The 18,296-nt window shown below is 47.1% G+C and overlaps 1 protein-coding gene across 1 annotated transcript in view; it reads left to right on the top strand.

The window, feature by feature from the left end:
- Nucleotides 1–18,296, top strand: part of VWC2L (von Willebrand factor C domain containing 2 like) — a 46,032-nt gene that overhangs the window by 15,924 nt on the left and 11,812 nt on the right. Inside the window, exon 3 of the mRNA XM_083864588.1 lies at nucleotides 3,061–3,190. Within this exon, the coding sequence (XP_083720714.1) occupies nucleotides 3,061–3,190 (130 nt within the window). The remainder of the gene's footprint in view (nucleotides 1–3,060; nucleotides 3,191–18,296) is intronic.

The raw sequence follows: 18,296 nt of genomic DNA, 5'->3' as shown, positions 1-18,296 counted from the left end.
CTTTGCACTGGTTTGGTGAAGTCAAACTGCTCTGCTGACTGATACCTTCTACAGAAGGGCCCAGTTTGCTCCTGATAGAGCCATTTCTGAGATCATATTGAGCAGTACAGACCATGGAGTGGTCCAGACGTGTATCCATATTGTGGGATCATGAACACCTTTCCTTTTGGGCAGTGGTCAGAAGAATGTTTCTTCACCAACAGCTCTTGAAATCTTGCCTTATAAATCCTTCCCTAGAGAGTTTTCCAAGAGATTATTCTGCCTTGGACAGGGGAGTGAATAAATTACCACCTTTTGTGATCCTTTAATCTTAACACTCTTTCCAGAACATCAGTTTAAGGGACACAGATAAAGCATTTGCACTGTCCATGTGGGACAGTGTCCTCTCTCCTTCCTACTCCAGAAAACCCCCTGTGTTTTTTTCAATGTCCTTCTTCAGCAGGGCTGAGAGTTCTTTTTCTGGAACTGTTGTTGTTTGAACTTCAGTGGCTACAAAATTGTAAACTACCCCTCTTTCATGGGCAATAAATCTTTAAATCGGAAAAGAGGAAACAAAACTTAAGGACATCTTCTGCTGGTTCCCTGTTCTTCACTGATTCCCAGTTTATCATTTTGCTGCTTGTTCTTCCTGCTGCCTGTAGAGGCACTTTTTGGCCAGTGTCCCAGAATTGTTCACAAGAAGGGTAGCACCAGGGAAAGTAATAGCTTGGATGCAGACCCTGCAGATGACAGTTCCAAAATGCTCAAATCAGTGTGCCTGGGGCAAAGTCCTTTCTGAACAGGCAGGGATTATCAGATCAGATCCCAAGGCACATCCCATATAGAAAGTGCCAAGGCTCTCATACACCAAGTGGACAGGAGGGCTGGAGTGCCCCATGGCAAGTGGCTCTGACAAGTGACCAAAGAGGAAGATCTTGGTGACAAGACCAAGTGGATTGACCTTAATACAGCAGGGGGAAGGAGGTGGCAGGGAGAGGTCTGGTTCATGCCAAAGCAGCCTTTTCATTTGGTGGCTGCTCACTCTGTGTTCTGCCAGGGTGTGCTTTCCTTCTCTAATTGTGTGCAGCTCTTCCCGCTTGGAAAGCTGCTCCCAGCATCAGGCAACATCCTCCTTTATGACAGTGTCATTTTCAGGCTGCACCACCAAGGCTGAGGCAGAAGATGTGTGTGTCATGTCTCATTTGCTCAGCTGCAGAGTCGTTCAGGGGCAGCTTCCACTTGTGCTGATCCTCTTTGAGCCGTGGATTGGGCTGCAGCCCTAGAAGAGCATCACATATTTCTTACCATTGCAGCCACTGGAGTAGAGAGGATGGGTACAAGTCCTGGAGGAGACGTCAGTGAAAGCTTCCACAAATCACAAGATCTAGTTCTGCTGCTCCATATAATTAGCGATTAAAATGAGTGAAAACAAAGCAGCAATTTTCTTATTGATCCCTCAGCAAATAGCTCTGTCTGTTTTCTTCTGTATTGTTTCTTCTTATTAAATAGCCTTGAATAAGAAATGTCAGTCAAATGAATTTAGATTCCTGGTGCTTCAGACAGAAATCAAAGCAGGATTGAAAGAGGAACAATAATTAGAGAGAGGAATTCCACCTCCACACACTTCTTCCCTTGCTCAAGGAGTGCTGATTTTATCTAAATTGCCAAAGCCGTGAGCAAATGAGAGGTGATGGGAATTATAGACTGCAGATGCTGAGACAAAGCAAGGGAAGCTTTAATTAGTGCATTTTAAGGTAGAAATGAATTTCCTGGGAATAAATTATTTGACTCAAGACACATGGAGCTTCTTAGAGGTGAACTGAAGAGCTTTTTACAGGCCAGAAACAGGGCTCAGAGGTTGTGTGTCTTGTAGAAATGAGTGACACATCACTGTAGTCTGAAATACATCAGGATGAATCTTTTCTTTGCATCTGACTTTTTTTTATATTGAGGAATATATTTTAGTATTGAGGAATTCCCACAGCTGCAGATTCACGTAAAGCAGAATTTTTTCCCAATATCCACATTTACTCATTTAAATGTTAGTGATGGATGCTGAGAAACTGGGAGTTACACATCAAACCTACTGGTACTGAAAGGAAGTTCTTTAACTTCCAGTTCTCCTCCTATTCTCCTTCCTCAGCTCTGTTGCCATGCTTTCATGGCACTTGCACACCCATAAGTCACTGGGAACCTTAAAACACTGACCTTTGTATGTTTTCAGCAGATTTTCACAGCTTTTTTAAGGCTGAGACAGCAACAGCTCTGTGCAGTTTGGAGGTGGATAGAGCTTCCTGGCCAAACTGATGGTGCTGAAACAAAACCACTCAGCCTGGTGCTGTAATCCTGACTTCCCTGACTCAGCAGAATTACTCAGTCTCTTAATTATTTACGTATTTTATGTGGGCCTGTTGCTCACAAACCTTGTTGAAGCGAGGACAGGGGCCAGGTTGAGATCTCATGGTTGTGTTGTGGGAGATAGACCCCTGACGCAGGTGCTGCACCAACACGGAATAAAATGGGTTTGCCCCTCCAAGAGCGACACTGTTCTCCTCTGCCCTGAAAAGTGGGAATGAAAACACCCCAGGAGGCTGGGGCATGGACAGGCATCCCAGCAGCACCTTCCCAACAGCTTGGGGGTGGCTGGCAGTGGTGGTCTGCATGAGAGATGGGTACGGCCTGCAAAACCAGCCTGGACTCCCTTCCTGGGGTGAACCACCACTCATGGACCTTGCACAAATCCTGCTCTCCTTCTGGCCACACGTGTTAGATAGAACAGGTGGGTAGAGCAGGCTACAACCTAGAGGCTTCAGCTCAGTTTTTTTGGCAAAGGGCCCTGAAGTCCTAAAGGACCCTGCACTCTGTGTGGGAAAACAAGGCTGATGCTCACTGGTTTTTCCGATGTTGTGGTTGCCTATTTGAGCTGTTGCTCTTTCCTGCCAGAAGTTAACTTGTATCAGCCATGATGAATGGCTCAGTCAAGGGGCATTGAGCGCTGAGGTGTTTATCTTGTGGCTAGATGGGGATGTTGCAAACTTGTGAGCTGCGGAGGCGCCGGGCTAATCTGAGATTTGTTCCTAGCCCTCGCCATGCGAATGGTGCCGCTGCGAGCCCAGCAATGAAGTTCACTGTGTTGTAGCAGACTGCGCAGTCCCCGAGTGTGTCAACCCAGTCTATGAACCAGAGCAGTGTTGTCCTGTCTGCAAAAATGGTAAGAAAGAACTGTGTTGGCTTAAACAGAGATATAAAGGAAACATTTGATTGAAATGTTGCTACTGAGGTTTGTTTCCATCGGCATGGGCTGGCTTTTGGGTTGATCATACTCCTGGTGCTCCAGTTATGGGGTGAAAATTGAAGCTGCCCTCCCTGGCCTGTGTCTTCTCCTTGAAGTGGAGATGGAATGGCCAGCTTGACAAAGGTTTGCTAGGATTATCAGTGATTGTTGTTTCATGTCTTTGTTTTTTTTCTCCAAATCAGTCTAACAGAGAATCAAATACATGAGAAAAGAGAGGGTCTTTGTCCCTGCATTAAGAAACCAATGGTTATTATCTAAGGCCAAGGGAAAACTCACCAAAATCAATGGCAGAACTTTTCCTGTGGCCAGTAAGACACCCACCAAGCCCAGAACATTGTTAGTTGTGTGCTGGAGTCTGTATGTAGCCCTGGCCCTCATTGTCCTGCTGAGGTGATCTCATGAATTAGAGTGAGTCATCAATACTTTCAAGAAATGTTTTGGAATGACTGAAAGTACCTCTTTGGAAAATAAATCCATTTCCAAAAAGGTCTCCCCAGTCTTGTACCACAGCCTGTACTCCCATACGTCTCTGAAAAAGCACCTTGCTCCTAACGTAGATGTGAAGACAGATTAAAAGGTAAGGCAGCTGTGCATAAACCTTTTCACAGCTTTCTAAACATGTAAGAAATGGCTGCTTGGATTCATCTCCTTGTGTTTAGAATTCACTATCCGTATATATTTGCTCTTACATACATCACTGCTGCTGGATAAGAGTAATGGTTGCTTTTGTACCTAAATGAAAATGTTGGTAAAGAAATAACATTTTCAAGACATTTTCTGCTCTGTAAGACAGAGCAAAGGCAAGGAGTTGGAAATGTAAAATGCTTTTACTGAAGGAAATTGAAAAATTAAAAAATGTTTGGAAAATTATGCCATAAATATTACTTGAAATCCTGAGGTTTGTATCTGTATTTTTGTTCAAAAATATTTTGTCAGATTTTCATTGAGTTTTGTGTTTCTGTTGGAAAGCAGAAAATGTTCATAGGAAATCTCATTGGTTTGTTTTTTTGCTGCAGTACAGAGGAGAGGTTTGTTAGCAGCTCTGTGCACCACCTTTGTGTACAGCTGTGTTTGGGTGTGAGGTTTCCCATCACACTCACCAAGGGCAGTGTCCTGGGTTGGTGACTCAGGGGTACCACTGGCTGTCACCAGGCCTGTCACCAAGCTCAGACCATTCACACCCCAGCAAAGCCCTCTGGAGTTTGTGTGGCCTCTGTGTTTCCCTCACGTGTAGGGCCCCATCCCAAACCCCCTCATCTGCAGTGCCAGCACATCCCATCTGTGAGCATCCCTGAGGCTTCCCAGGAGTGCAGGCTCAGAGGGGCCTTCACACAGGTCTGGGACCTGCTGGATTCCCTCCCAACCCTTCACCACCATGACCATTTCCCCCAGGAGCCACACTCCCCCTTTGGGGGTTGCTGCCTTTCTGTGTTGCACTCCCCCCGGTGACCAGGGGTGAGAAGCGTCTTTCTTCCCAGAACAGAGTGCCCAGATCACCAGGGGGAAAGGGAAAGAGCAGCTCCTGCTGGTGGGGACAAGGAGGACGACAGGAGGAAGATCAGCTGCGTGCTGAACAGACTGTGGGACACAGTGAAGTGATTGGAGCCCTCACGGAGAAACCAGGAGGCTTCATCCATGGTTTTACCAAATCTCTCCACTCCTCTCTTTGCTCATCTGTTGGGGATACACATAAAGCTCTACCTCTGAAACCTGATTTAGGCAAGGATGTATTTCTCACCGTCCCCTTCAGAGCAGCCTGGATGCCTTGGGGATCCTGGTTTCTGGGGCTTGCAGCACAGCTCAGCCCATGGAGGGTCATGGCTGTTCCTTGGGATGGAGGGGCATGTCTGCATGGGGGAGCTGGGCCCCTCCTGGTGTCCCAGCCTGGCTGTAGGCATGGAGACCCCTCAGCTGGAAGGGCTTTGTGCTCCTCCTGCTGCTGCCTGGCCTGACTGGCTTATAGTTGGCCCAGCTGGCAGTTTTGGCTATGTCCTTCCCAAATATAATGAAGTAATTCCCACAGTGACAGAAGTTGGTAGGCACCAAGGCAGTCCCTGTCTCATGGGGAATGTGATGATCAGAGTTCATTACTGCTCTTGGACGTGGCTCAGTGTGGCACACACTGTTCACCTTTCTCTTACAGTTTGGGAGATGCAGGTGGAAGTAGCAGCCACTCCTGTGTCTCTTTCCATCTGAATCCCTCTGACACATCCTAATGAATGAGGAGCACAGTGTTTTCAGCTCTATGTTCATCCTGAGACCAAAATTTTGTCTTTCAGCTCTCCGTTTCAGCCAGTCAATTAAAGCTGAGTTTCACAAATGCATGAAGATAACACAAGCTGACAGACCCCCTTAAATGACTGAAACACCCATTTTTAAATGTATTTGTTTTCTTCTTTGCATTCAGTAGCTTTTGTTTTCTGCCAAAGTGGTGAAGACACAGTTCCATGTTCTGGTGTGATGAGAAGATTTTAGTTCCTATGGTTATAATTTCAGACTCACAAACAGAATAGCTCAAGGGATACAGTTGTTGGGGGGGAGTAATCTCTGTTGTGCAAATCCTCAATCCTTAAAATTTTGGTAAGGAAAATCCTCATTTTAGGTAGAACACAGCCCTGCATCATTTGCTGCTGTCTGCTAGGAGCATGGCTTGCCTGCTTCTTTAGCTGTTGCTGCTGTTAATGAGAGAATAATTCTCTTTCCATACAGTCAGGTAGGTTTTCATAACCTCATTAACTGTGTCCTGCCAAGGGCAGAAGTGCTGTGATTCAGTGAGCACTGGAAAAGGCTGCTCACAGAAGGTGTGACTGCCCCATCCCAGGAAGTGTCCAAGGCCTGGTTGGACAGGGCTTGGAGCAACTGGGATAGCAGAAGGTTCCCTGCCCATGGCAGGGGGTGAAAGAGGATGATCTTTAAGATCCCTTCCAACGCAAACCAGTCTGGAATTCTGTGATTCTGTGATAATGCAAAAATCTGTTGATTCTAACATTCCTGGCCTGCAGATTCATAGAAAGCCAATAGTGATTTCTCTCCTATCATTTAAGAGCAGTCTAAACAAATGGCTTTGGAGATTTGTTCCTCCTTGGCCAAAGAAATGAATTGTCCTCTCATGCCTCACTAACCACAGCAGCTCACTCAAGGCTGGCAAGGGATACCACATTGCACACAGAGGATGCTGACTTCACTGGGAGCCTCACATTCGGGGATGAGGGAGGCTGAGGACGTTTTCTTCTTCATGTCCTATCATCCAATTTGTCAGAGTGAATTTTAAGGGCGATGGCTTCAGGTGCTGTGCAGCATTTCTGTCACAGAGATGAAAGGTCACTGGATTTCATGTTTCCTGGTAGTGACAGTCCACAGAATTATGGCCCCGAGATGTTATTTCCAGTCCCTGTGACTTGTGCAGACAAAAGTGTGTCACTGCTGTTAACTCTCTCCTCTGCGGGATCTCAAAGTGGCCTGTCACTGTTAGAGTGCAGCTCATGGTGCCACTGTCACTGTCCCTCCTGCCCCAGGGCCTGCTGCAGTTCTGTGAGAACACCCACCCACTCTGCCTGTGCCAGAGCCTTTCCAAGCAAAAATTCCCAGCGAGGTTTGTATGCTCCCATGGCCAGGGCTGTGGAGGTGCCTGTGTGGTGTTCCTGGGCCCTTCTCACGCTGTTTTCTTATTCCCAGACCTCTGCTTGTCCCTCCTCATAAACCCCTCCACTGCTGTGAGGTGAGCCCTGCTGGTGGTGGGATATGTGTGTGTTTTAACTCCTTTTCTATGCATCACTTGAAGGTTGCTCTTCCCATTTCCTTCAACCCTTTGGATGTGGTGAACCCTTTGGGAATGGTGCAGGATGCTGGGATGGGGGGCATCCCCAGTGCATCATCCCTCACATCACTTCAGCTGGTTTAATCTGTGATCCAGATTAAATTGGTTCCTCTGCTTTGACAGCTCCAAGCAACTCTCACCTGCTGCAGTGCACAAAGGGAGAAATTCCCTGTGTTTCGTTTTCTTGAGGGACGAACAAAACACATTATAAATTTTTGGGTTGGGGTCTTGTTTTGCCTCTAATTTAATTTTTGTTGTCACCAATCCTCAACAAAAGAATTTGTTACCCAGCGAGCCAGATAAAAGCTAACATGTCCACAGTGAAATATTTCCTGGCAAGTGTGCTTACTCAGCCTGAGCTTCTGGAGACATTGGTGATGGAATACTGGGCAGGAAGACATTTCATAGATAATCTGTCACTGAGTCTTTAATTAAAGTTTTAAATTATCACAGTTGATACAGATTTCCAAGTAAAGAGGCTGATCCTGCCATCCACACACAAGTAAAAGATCCTTTTGACCTTCAACAGATTTTACATTGGTAAAATAGCATGTCTTCAGGCAAAGTTCTTGTGGGTATATATTATAATGTGCTATAAATATTAATAAATCCCTACACAAGTCTTCATATTTGAGGGCATGAGCACAAAAGTGAGTAAATAATAATTTATTTCCATCCATATAAACTCACATTTTACCTAAGCTTCTCTCTTAATTTACTGAAATATAAACTCACTGCTCATTATTTCTCTATTGGAGTTAATTTGAAATAAGCATTCTGCACCCCAGCCTGATCCTGATGTAACACAGTGTGTCTTGCTCAGGAACCCCCCAAGGATTCTCCCAGCCGGTTGAAGCCTTTCCTTTGGCAAACAAATCCATGTTACACGTGTCCCTGAGCGAGCTTAGCATGTCTCTGTGCAGAACAATACCTGGGGGCAGACTTGTGAGGCTGCCTTTTCCTCTGAAGAAATGCCTTTTTCCTGAGTGGGAGATGTTTGGGAGTGGCCAGGGAGTGTCCCTTTGGAAAAGCTGTGCTGTGGGCAGTGGGGCAGTTGGTGTCTGGACATGGGCCAGGCTATTCCTGTCCTGCCCAGCCAGTTCAGAGGTGGTTCATGAACTTCATTCCCATTCCCAGAGGAAGCAGGGCAGGAATGTCTGGATGCCATAGGAAGAGGCACTGGCAATGCAATCAGGGAGCAGGGGCTCTTCCTTCCCAACCAGGGACACAGCCAGACCCCTGCCCAGGTGTTGCCCTGGAAGGGCAATAGGAACTGTCCCCTTTGCAAAACCCTTTGGGATTTTACAGGACAAAAGGCTCCATCTCAATGTAAATTCTTTTAGGTGAATGTGATGGATTATCAGTGCATGTTGGTAACCAGTACTGATAAAAACCCTTCCCCATATGGTCTCTGTTGTTCCAAATTATTACTATCTTGAAAAGTGTCAAGGTTTTAGAATGGAGTAATCCAGTGCTGGTGCTTTATTGTATAAATGTAGTTGTTATTTATCTGCAAGATGTGGATCGCTGAAGCTCCAGGTCATTGTTTTGGAAAGCTTCTGCTTCCAACTTGATCAGTGACAAAAAAATCAAGGAAGCATGGAAAAAAATTGCTAAAAGTTTGAGGGGAAAAAAAAAAGGGAAGGATTTGGAGACAGGAAGTTTTGTCTGCCATTTGATTATATACAACTGTTGGAGGATAAAGGCGACACAGAAAATGTGGCAAGAGGATGAGAGAAGACTTCATGTTCATTTACTTTGTGGAAAACAGTGATTTGGAGCCATGGGGAGATCCCTTTAGAGAAAAAAAACAAAAACAGAACAACAACTAAATAAAATTCCTCTTCTAATTTATTTCAGAAATTCCTGAAATGGCCAGATTTTAAGATTGCACTTAAACCCCCTTCAGTCACAGTCTATGCAATGTGCTGGTTGGTTGTGCAGATGCAAGGGAATGTGCCCAGCCAAGGAGAAGAAGTGCTCCCCACGCCGGATTTTGCTGGACTCCACCATCCTCTCCCCAGGTCCTGGCAGCTGAAGGCAGTAGCATAGCACAGCCACATCACCCTGCATGGGTGTGAATTATTGATGGCAGCCAACTTTTGGGGCATTTGGTCACCCCCACAGCCACCACCCCCTTCAGGTGTCAGCCCGAGGGGCCACGGGACGGACTGGATTGTGTTCTGTGTGATGACCAGCAGGAGTGTGAACTGCGCTGTCCTTTTAGCTCAATTAAAGCTGTGATTTGATTACCAACAGAGGAAAGAAAGGATAGATTTGAAAGCTGGTAGAAGATCAAGACTGAAAATGAGAAGGTGCATTTGGGCCAGGCAGACACCCACCTGACAAAATACTCCTGGCAGACAAAAGTGTTTGCTTTACTATTCTTGAGAAACTAATTTTCAGTGGAGCTCATCCATCTGATCACTTCAGGCCAAGGGGTTAAAGGCATGTAGATGCTGAACTTGCTGGTGAGAATTAGACATGAAAACATCTGCCAAGAGGTAGATCCTCCATTGCTTTGGAAATCTCCAGCACTTGGATTATCCAGATGCTTAAATGCCCTGCTGATTGAAGATTGATGTGCTCCCCATGGTCACAGCTGTTGTAAGAGGCCTCTGTAACAGTGAAAAGCTTTGGAAAAGTTAAAATTTTCCAAATTAGCCATCCTGGTGTTGGACAGCATCAGGGAGGGCTGAGCTGAATCTGCCACCTCATGAGGTTTCAGAGAAAGTGAGACCGAGAGCAACAAGGGAGAGAAGAAGCCTTTAGAGAACAAAAAAGCCCTGAACTGAGCAGCACTTAATGTGATTAAGTCCATCCCACAGCTCAGTGCTCACACAAAGCCGGGGTGCTGGGCTGTGCAGTGACAGAGATGCTGCTGGAAGAGCTCCATTCCCAGGGAGCTGCAGCCTGGAGCCAGCAGAACAGCAGCTCCTGAAGCTCATGGCATGTTCACCTGCACGGGTCACCTGCTGCTTCCCCAGCCTCTGTTTGCTCTGCCTCTGCCTAGCAGGCAAGGAAGGGATAATTCACAAATTAAACATGGCAGGAAAAGGCCCTGCCTGACTGCTGAAGGCCAGGCAGGAGCTGAAAGCTGCTACCCTGGATTTGTACCCCAGGTCCTAACCATGTTTCCGTGCTTCCACCACAGCAGAGTTCAGATGACTGTAACAGGCATCCTGCAGAGGAGGGTCAGGGAGGATCATGAGGAGCCATTTGTGGGATGGGACCAGCTCCAAAGCTCTCTTTCAGTGGACACGGCTCTCAGAAAAGTGGGAAATGTTACCTGGTCTGCATCACTCTTCAAACTCAGAAATATTTATGAAGAAACTTTCGCTCATAGTGATTGTTCCCTCTTGGGGAAATGTTGCTGAAGTTTGTGTGCACTGGCCTGTGAGAGTGGTAGTTCAAGATTCACTATCATCATGATATTGTCCTGTAGAGAAGGGGTGGGTTAGGGGTTTTTGGGAGGGGAAGAGTTCCTAGATTCTCGTTGGGAAGCCAGGTTCCTTTGCAGAACACAAGGAGCCCGGGCAGTACTGAAATTAAAACAGGCAATGTGTTGCTGTTCCCCACCTGATTCTTGGTGTGACTTTAATACACCAAAAGTGACTCTATGATCCAATGACATTGCTGTAAACCATTTTGCTGCAAGAGAAGCTTAAAGCCAAATCCTGTGTTGGTGTCACTTGGTGTAAAACACAGCATTGTTTTAATCTGATTTACTCCAGCTGAGGATCTGACCCGCTGATACCTCTGGGTGGTTCAGAGACACACTGCAGGAGGCTGGGGTGTTTTGCATGGTCAAGGTTTCTGAAAGGATTAGAAAGGGTTTGCTTTGGCTGCTCTAGAAGGTTGGGGTTAAGAAGCATATCTGTGTAAGAGTGGCAGACACTGTCTTCATGTATTTCTGATTTGATGGATGTTTAACACTTCTTTATTGGATCCTACACATAGGTAGAGTAGAGGATTTTAATAAGGGGTTGACTTATGTCAAATAATTTATGTTTGAGCTGTTTCTTTTACATGAAATGCAGACTTTACAAAGCAAAGAGACTGTAATGAAAACATGAATTAAAGATTAGAGCTAAGCAAATCTGAGAACAGTTAGAATTAAGAAAGATGCTTACAAGTTTTCTCCTCCTGCTTCCTTTCCTTCCCTCAACCTTTCCTACATCTCCATCCCCTCTCCTTGGCAGGGTGCTGCATTTCAGGGCAGCTTCTGTTCCTCCCCCAGGGGCACAGCTCTGTGAAGGACAGCAGGGCAGTAATCTCAGCCTGGCTGTTACTACGTGGCCATACACTGCCCTAGCCTGTCACTTGCCATTTCACCCATCACTTTGGCTGGAGAGACTAAAGAGTGGGTTGAGGGTGTATTTTTTTCGTCTCCCTGATTTGCTGGTGAAGTGCATCACCTGGGCAGAACAAAAATAAGTGCAGCTTTTAGTAGAGCCATTTTCCAGAGAGACCCGCAGTTTGGTGCAGTACAGCCAGGTGAGGGTGCCAGGACACCGTGTGTTGGTGGAGCTGTGCTGCCTCTGGGAGGTTCCTGCAGGGCAGGGAGAGGCTGGGACAGTGCCAGCCATCACATAACTCCGTGTTGTGCAAGGTGCACTGTGGTCCACAAACATCAGCATCCAATTCCTTCCACCCCTTGGCCCACCCCTCACTCTCAGCTGCCTTGCTCCGTGCTCTGGCTTTGCACTGGTGCCTTCAGCTGTCAGTGCAAGTCAGCAGGCCCAGCACCAGGGCACTGCTCCTGCAGCACCAGCCTTCCCTTCCCTTCATTCCTGCAGCACAAGCTGCAAAAGAGCTTGGCTGCTGCCAGGGTTCCTTTCTTGCTCTCCTTGTGTTTTGGAAAACCCTTCTGCAGTGTTGATCTGAACTACTGTGAAGAGCTTAGGCTTGGTCATGAGGAAATGAAAGCCAGGTGGGAATGAGAAGAGGATGTTGCTTTCTTTGCTATGGCTGGTGGGGTTGGCCTGGGTCAGTTCTTTGCAGCCGTGGCCGTGCTGATGCAGCTCAAGGGAAGAGGAGTCACCCATCACAGGACTCTATCAGCACTTTGTAATGGAGGTGAACTCCAGGATGTCTAAATTCTACTTGTACCCACTTCTAAAATCATAATCCCCTCAAGGAATTCACGGAGGAGTTCGAAGAAAAAGGGGTCATTATGGACCAGTACCACTGTTGATGCAAACTAATATAACTCATTTCATGTCAACTAAGCCACAATCTGTCCTGGTTACAAACATTTTGTTCCAGGTAGTGCTGTCAGGGAAGCATTTTCTTGGAATAAATGGAGCAGGAGCTGATGTTCCAAAAAGAGGAATGCTGGTGTCATGCTCAGGGATCTGTTGAGAGCAGTGGGTCTGTGTGAAGACAAGAACACGAAGTTCTCCCCAGGCTGTCAAAGTTCTGACTTTTTTCACTGCAGCTGCCTGAAAGTATTTGAAGATGGGAATATGTTGGTCAGAAAATGCTGACTCACTGAAACCTCCCTGGGAAAAGGGCCAATTACAGCAAACTTGCTGTTTGTACGTTAAAAAAGTTGGGGAAAAAACTGGAAGTGATGAGATGCCCCATTTAAAGCTGTCAGAACAAACCCCCTCAGATCTGGAAGGATAAAGGGGGTGACATGGTTTTAGATGTAGATCTTTATGTTATACTTTGGAATATTTCAGTGGGGAAGACAGAAACAAAGGGGCTTTTTTGCCCTATTGATTATTTCAGACAGCCTGCTCTGATTTTTACTGAAAGCATAAAGTGTTTGCACCTTTGACTTTCCCTCCCTGTGTGAGTGGGAGAGGAATAGGAGAAATAGCTCTGTCTGTGATGGGAAATGTCCTTCCTGCTTGGCTCTCCCTCTCACCAGGGTAAGTAACCAGGTCCAGCATTGACAGAAGCTGACCAGGAAAATAGAAAGAGACTACTTACAAAGGGCTGGAGTGACAGGACAAGAGGGAATGGCTTCATATTTATATAGTAGGTTTAGACATTCAGAAGACATTCTTCCCCTGTGAGGTTGACACTCTCACAGAGTGCCCTGAGAAGCTGTGGCTGCCCCATCCCTGGAAGTTCTCACCACAGACAGAAAGGGCTACAACACCCAGGCAGTGACTGATGTCCCTGCCTGTGCTACAAGGAAAGAGGCAAGAGGGAATTTCTGGTTACTTTTCAAGCTGTGCCAAACAAACAAAAAAAAAAAATGTATTATTACAGGCAACGTCAAACTGTAATTATTAAATTGTAAATTAAATGGGAAACTGTGATAAAAAATGAAAACCTGCTCATGATAGTAATGATTAGATATATTTGCTGTGTTTTGTACAGAAACCACTTTTTGTCTTGGCTACATCATGCCCCCCAGAGAGTAAAAACTCTGTGATCCATTTCCTGGGGCTGGTGTAAAGTGGCCTGGCTGCCTTGCTCCAAGGGAAACATCCATGTTTTGTGTGCAGCTGAGGATCTGCCTCTTCTCTCATTCATTCTAACAGCTCGACACTGAAGGTTTCACATGCAGAAAAAGAAGAGTCAGGGCCAGTTCCTGTGCCTGTATAAGCCCTTCTTTGGGCGGTTTAACCCAGACTTGAGAGAGACCCCTGCTCAAATGGTTATTTGGATTTCCTGGTTGGCTCAGCCCCTGAAATAAAGGTGCCGTGTTTTATTTACAGATTTAGCCTAGCTCATGGCTGTGGATCTAAAGGCTGGAGGAGCTGCTGAAAGAGGAGTAGCCTCCACAGAAGGCATTACAAGCCCCCAGCAAGAAACACCCAGGACTTTCCTCGCCCCTCTACTGTGTGCATAGTGTTTTTGCAGCTTGCACTGCTCCTTCTCCTGTGCTTGTTTTCTCCCTCTCTAGGAAGTGCTGCCTGCACTCTCCCTCTTGGGTTCATGTGCCAAGCTCCTCTGCTAACCAAGGGTTAAAGTAGCCAGAGATGGAGAGAGGAGAGGAGAGGTAGCCAGAGATGGGGAGAGGAGAGGAGAGGAGAGGAGAGGAGAGGAGAGGAGAGGAGAGGAGAGGAGAGGAGAGGAGAGGAGAGGAGAGGAGAGGAGAGGAGAGGAGAGGAGAGGGGAGGGGAGGGGAGGGGAGGGGAGGGGAGGGGAGGGGAGGGGAGGGGAGGGGAGGGGAGGGAGGGGAGGGGAGGGGAGGGGAGGGGAGGGGAGGGGAGGGGAGGGGAGGGGAGGGGAGGGGAGGGGAGGGGAGGGGAGGGGGGAGGGGAGGGGAGGGGAGGGGAGGGGAGGGGAGGGGAGGATCAGCTAATTAAGAGCAGAGGCAGTGGCAGTGCTTGACGGGTTCTCCTGGCATGCTGACAGGCACCATCAGACTGCCCAGGACAACCTGTGCCAAACAGGCTGGGCTCTTCCACCCATGGATGCCCCAGTGTTCCAAAGCCCTGTGTGAAAGCTTTTCCTTGCTGGAACAGGGTTTGCCACACATGAAGGTGACGCTCAAAGTGCATCAAGAAAATGTGTGGGTTTTGTTCTCCTGACTGAGGTTTGGGCTTTCTAGACACAGCATGCCCTGGTATGGGAAGTGTTGGCACAGGGAAGTCTGCAGTAACCCAGGGATGGCATGGGCTCAGTGAATGTTGGCTCCAAGGTGGGGCCAACCCAATGGTTCTCATCACTGTGTGCATTAATAAGTCACAGCTGTGGGGGTCAGCAAGACATCTTTGACTTCCCATTTTCCACTAATCTGTTGGGCAAAAATGATTAAGTAAAATCCCCAGCACAAGCTCATCATGTCACAAACTTCACCAGCAGGTGAGGTGGGTCTGGCACTGCTGGCAGCCTCCAGTAGGAATCCTGACAAATGACATGGGCACTGCATCTCAGCAGCATGTCCCATGTGCTGCAGGGTCTCCATGTGCACTTCCCCATATGGTGGCTGAATTTCTGCATTTCTCAGCTGAAATCAGCTGCTCTGTTGAGGATTTTGGCAGTGCACTCCAGGAGGGGATCTCTGGAGCAGGGCCGCACTCCACATTTGGACATCAGCACCCATAAATCATCACAGAATGGTTTGGGCTGGAAGGGTCCATAAAAAGATCATCCAGTTCCATCCTCTGCCATGGGCGGGTAGCAATGTGCCACATTGCTGCTTTGCCTTAGGGCAGGCAGGCAGCCCACGTGTTAGGGGTGACATTTTCCTTCTTTTAGTGTCTCCAGTTTAATCTGTGCCAGACATGTATTTGTGCCCCTCATGGCATCCTGCCCCTAATGTTTCACAAGACTTTTCCTAATTTTTCTCAAAAAATTTGCCACCTGAGAAATTAATTAAGACAAGAGAGTTTATTCCCTGAGTTTGACAATCACTTCATGGCCCAGGGAGGAAGGATGCAAAGTAAAAGTCAGGGAGGAGATCTGTCTCACTGGGGCAGTGCTGTCTTCATAACAAGCATTTCCCCAAGAGCGGAACTTCTGCCATTGGCAGGTTTTCCTCTTCCAAGGTCAGCTGTGATGATGTTTGGAGAGTGCTTTGCTCTTTGTGGCAGTTTTGCCTACTGCTGCCATATGTACAAAGGACCATCTGGAAATCTGTTCCCAGCTTTAGCAAGGGCTGACAGGGAGTTCTGTTCACTGGGCGCATGTTTGCTGCTGGCTGCAGCAGCTCCACATTGAGCACTTGGGTTCCCCCTTGTACCCCAACAAGGCAGGGTCTGGCTCTAGTCCTGTGCATGCACAAAGCCTTGAGCCTCCCCAGGAATTTCCAGCCTCTTTTAGTCACAGGGTTTGGAGTGGTTCTGTTTTTTGGGGGTGTTCATTTTTCCATCTCTTTTTTTGCTTCCTGTGGCTGTTGAGCTCAGCTTTTGTTTTATGTGTTCAGGAGTACAGGAGTGTGTTTCATTTTCCAGAATATAAAACGCTCAGAGGTGTAATGAGGTCCTTCCACAGTATTTAATTATCCATAATTAAAGGCATCTACACAAAGCAGCAGATTTTCAAAGACTATTCCTGTGTTACATTGCTAATGAATTAAGTAATTAATTGGCATTGAAAAAATACAATGGGAAACATCAATCTTTTAAAGTAAAGCATTTTTTAGGGGTTTTATAAAATCATTAACTCATATCAGGTCAGTAGCTGTTCTAATGTCTAAATCCCTCTTCTGGCTTAAAAAAACCCCTCTAAGGCACAGAATGAACGTGGGAAAAACAAGGCAGGAAATACCAGCTGAAGAGTGTGGGAAAACCCAGAAAGGAGGAGTTTTTGGAAGTCATTGTCCATCACTTTGCCATCCTGTCCCACAGTTCCTTCCCTCTGCCAATAAGGTGTGAACCAATTCCCATCACACTTGAGAAGGCAGTTTGCAGCCTCAAACCTTCTTGTTGCTGCAAGTCAAATGCCGTTTTCTGCTGGGTTTAGTCTGAATAACCTGCATCCCCTCATGAGTCCCCACTGCCTCTGTGCCTCAGTGTGCCCAGTGCACTTCCCTGTCCCAGTGGGAGGATAGCAGGTTGTAAGCCATTCAGATCCTGTGGTGCCACTGAGACCAGAGGGTGAGCAAGAGGTTCATCCAAGAATCAAGTAATAAAAACAGAAGAGAAAGGTAACAAAGCATTTGGGAGGTTTGGGCAGGAGGGATGCAGAACCACGAATATGCACCATAATTTTTCCGCAGCCTTTCATCATTCCCAGCTGTTACCTCACAGAAAAACTGTCCTGTCCCAGCACATCAGCACAATATCACACCTGCCACAGTATAAAGGCCCTGGTGCACTGTGGTTATGCCTTTCGTGGTGACACCCAGAGTTATGAGCAAAGGAAAGGACCTTCTTTTTTTCATGAGGTGATTTCATTAAGTGCAACTGTTCCTATGCAAAACCAGCACTGCTCATTTTATTTCTGTCACCAGCCGGACTCTGCATGGCACCATCTGAAAGCATCCTGGAAATGCCATGGATACCATTAAATTCAGGTAGTGGAAGAGCAAAACCTGGGGCAAGACATGGATTACAGCTGCTTCTGGAGAAATCAGGACAGGTCCCAGCAGAAGTGTTTAGGGGCCTGTTTATTCCAGAAGCACCAGCCTCTGCTTGTCTCTTCTGTCGATCAGACTGAGGTGTGCCCGTCCTTGCAGTGCTTTGGTCTCCCCATGTGTCTTCTCAAGATCCATCCTGCCCTGCCCCTTCCATTCCCTCCTCCTCCTGTTTCCTCAGGAGATGCAGATTTTAGCACAGCAGTGCCATGTCTTGTCTCTCTAACACCAGCCTTAATGCTTGGGGTGGGGTCAAGGAAGATGTTTTCCTGATTTTCCTTTTCTGTGCCACAGGCAGGTAATTAAATTCCCCACATAAACTAAGAAATACTGTTTCTGCCATTGTGGTTATTCCATTTATACAGGTAATCAATCATTTGTATGGATTTGCATAGAAATGGGAGCTTTGCCACTGCAGCCCATCCTAAATTTATAGGGATGAAAACAGGCAGATCCAAAGGCTGATACTGTTAAACACCCTCCAGAAGATCCATCCTTTGACTGGAAGGGGAACCTTTGCTGACTGACTTTAACTTTTAATATTAAATTCCCCTTTCACGTGGGTCTTACCTGCCCATGGCCATCATTTCTGTGTCCATCATCTTGGAGGCCAGGAGGCTGGGAATGGTGGTGGATACTCTGGAGGCCAGGGAGATGGGAATGGTGGTGAAGGTAGCAGGAGATGGGTTCTGGTCAAAGTTAGCAGCAGAAAACCCAACTACTCAAACACAAGCCAAGAGCAGGAAGACATGGTTTCCACAGCAGCTCCTTCCTTGCATGGAAAGTTTTATCTTTGCTTTGAAATCCCATTTCTAACACAACCTCGCATTCCAAACCACCATCAGGAAAATCTGTCACCAGGTGGGAAACACGAGTGGGGCCGCGCTGGTGCCCTCAGAGCATCACATTCGTGCCATGATGGCAGAAAGGCCTGAGGGCAATTGACCCCATCTCCCAGGGATATGCGCTGCAGTGATGATGTTTTCCAGACAGGAGCTGGAGGCTGATCCCAAGCATGTGGTTCCCCACAGCTCAGGAAAGCCCCGTTGCCCTGGCAGGGCTTTGTGCCAACAGGCACCGACTGCCTTGCCCGGTGCTGGGTTGGGTTTGCAGCACGCTCCACCTCTAAGGGAACAACCCAGACAAATGTGTAACAATCCTGGCCCTTCCCTTCATTTTTTTGCTCCTGTTTGATACAAAATGAGCCCAGTCACAGTTTC

This window comes from Zosterops lateralis, assembly GCF_965231275.1.
Source record: "Zosterops lateralis genome assembly, chromosome: 7".
NCBI lineage: Eukaryota > Metazoa > Chordata > Aves > Passeriformes > Zosteropidae > Zosterops > Zosterops lateralis.
The sequence above is the reverse complement of the archived record's forward strand: the minus strand, read 5'-3'. Positions and strand labels throughout refer to the sequence as shown.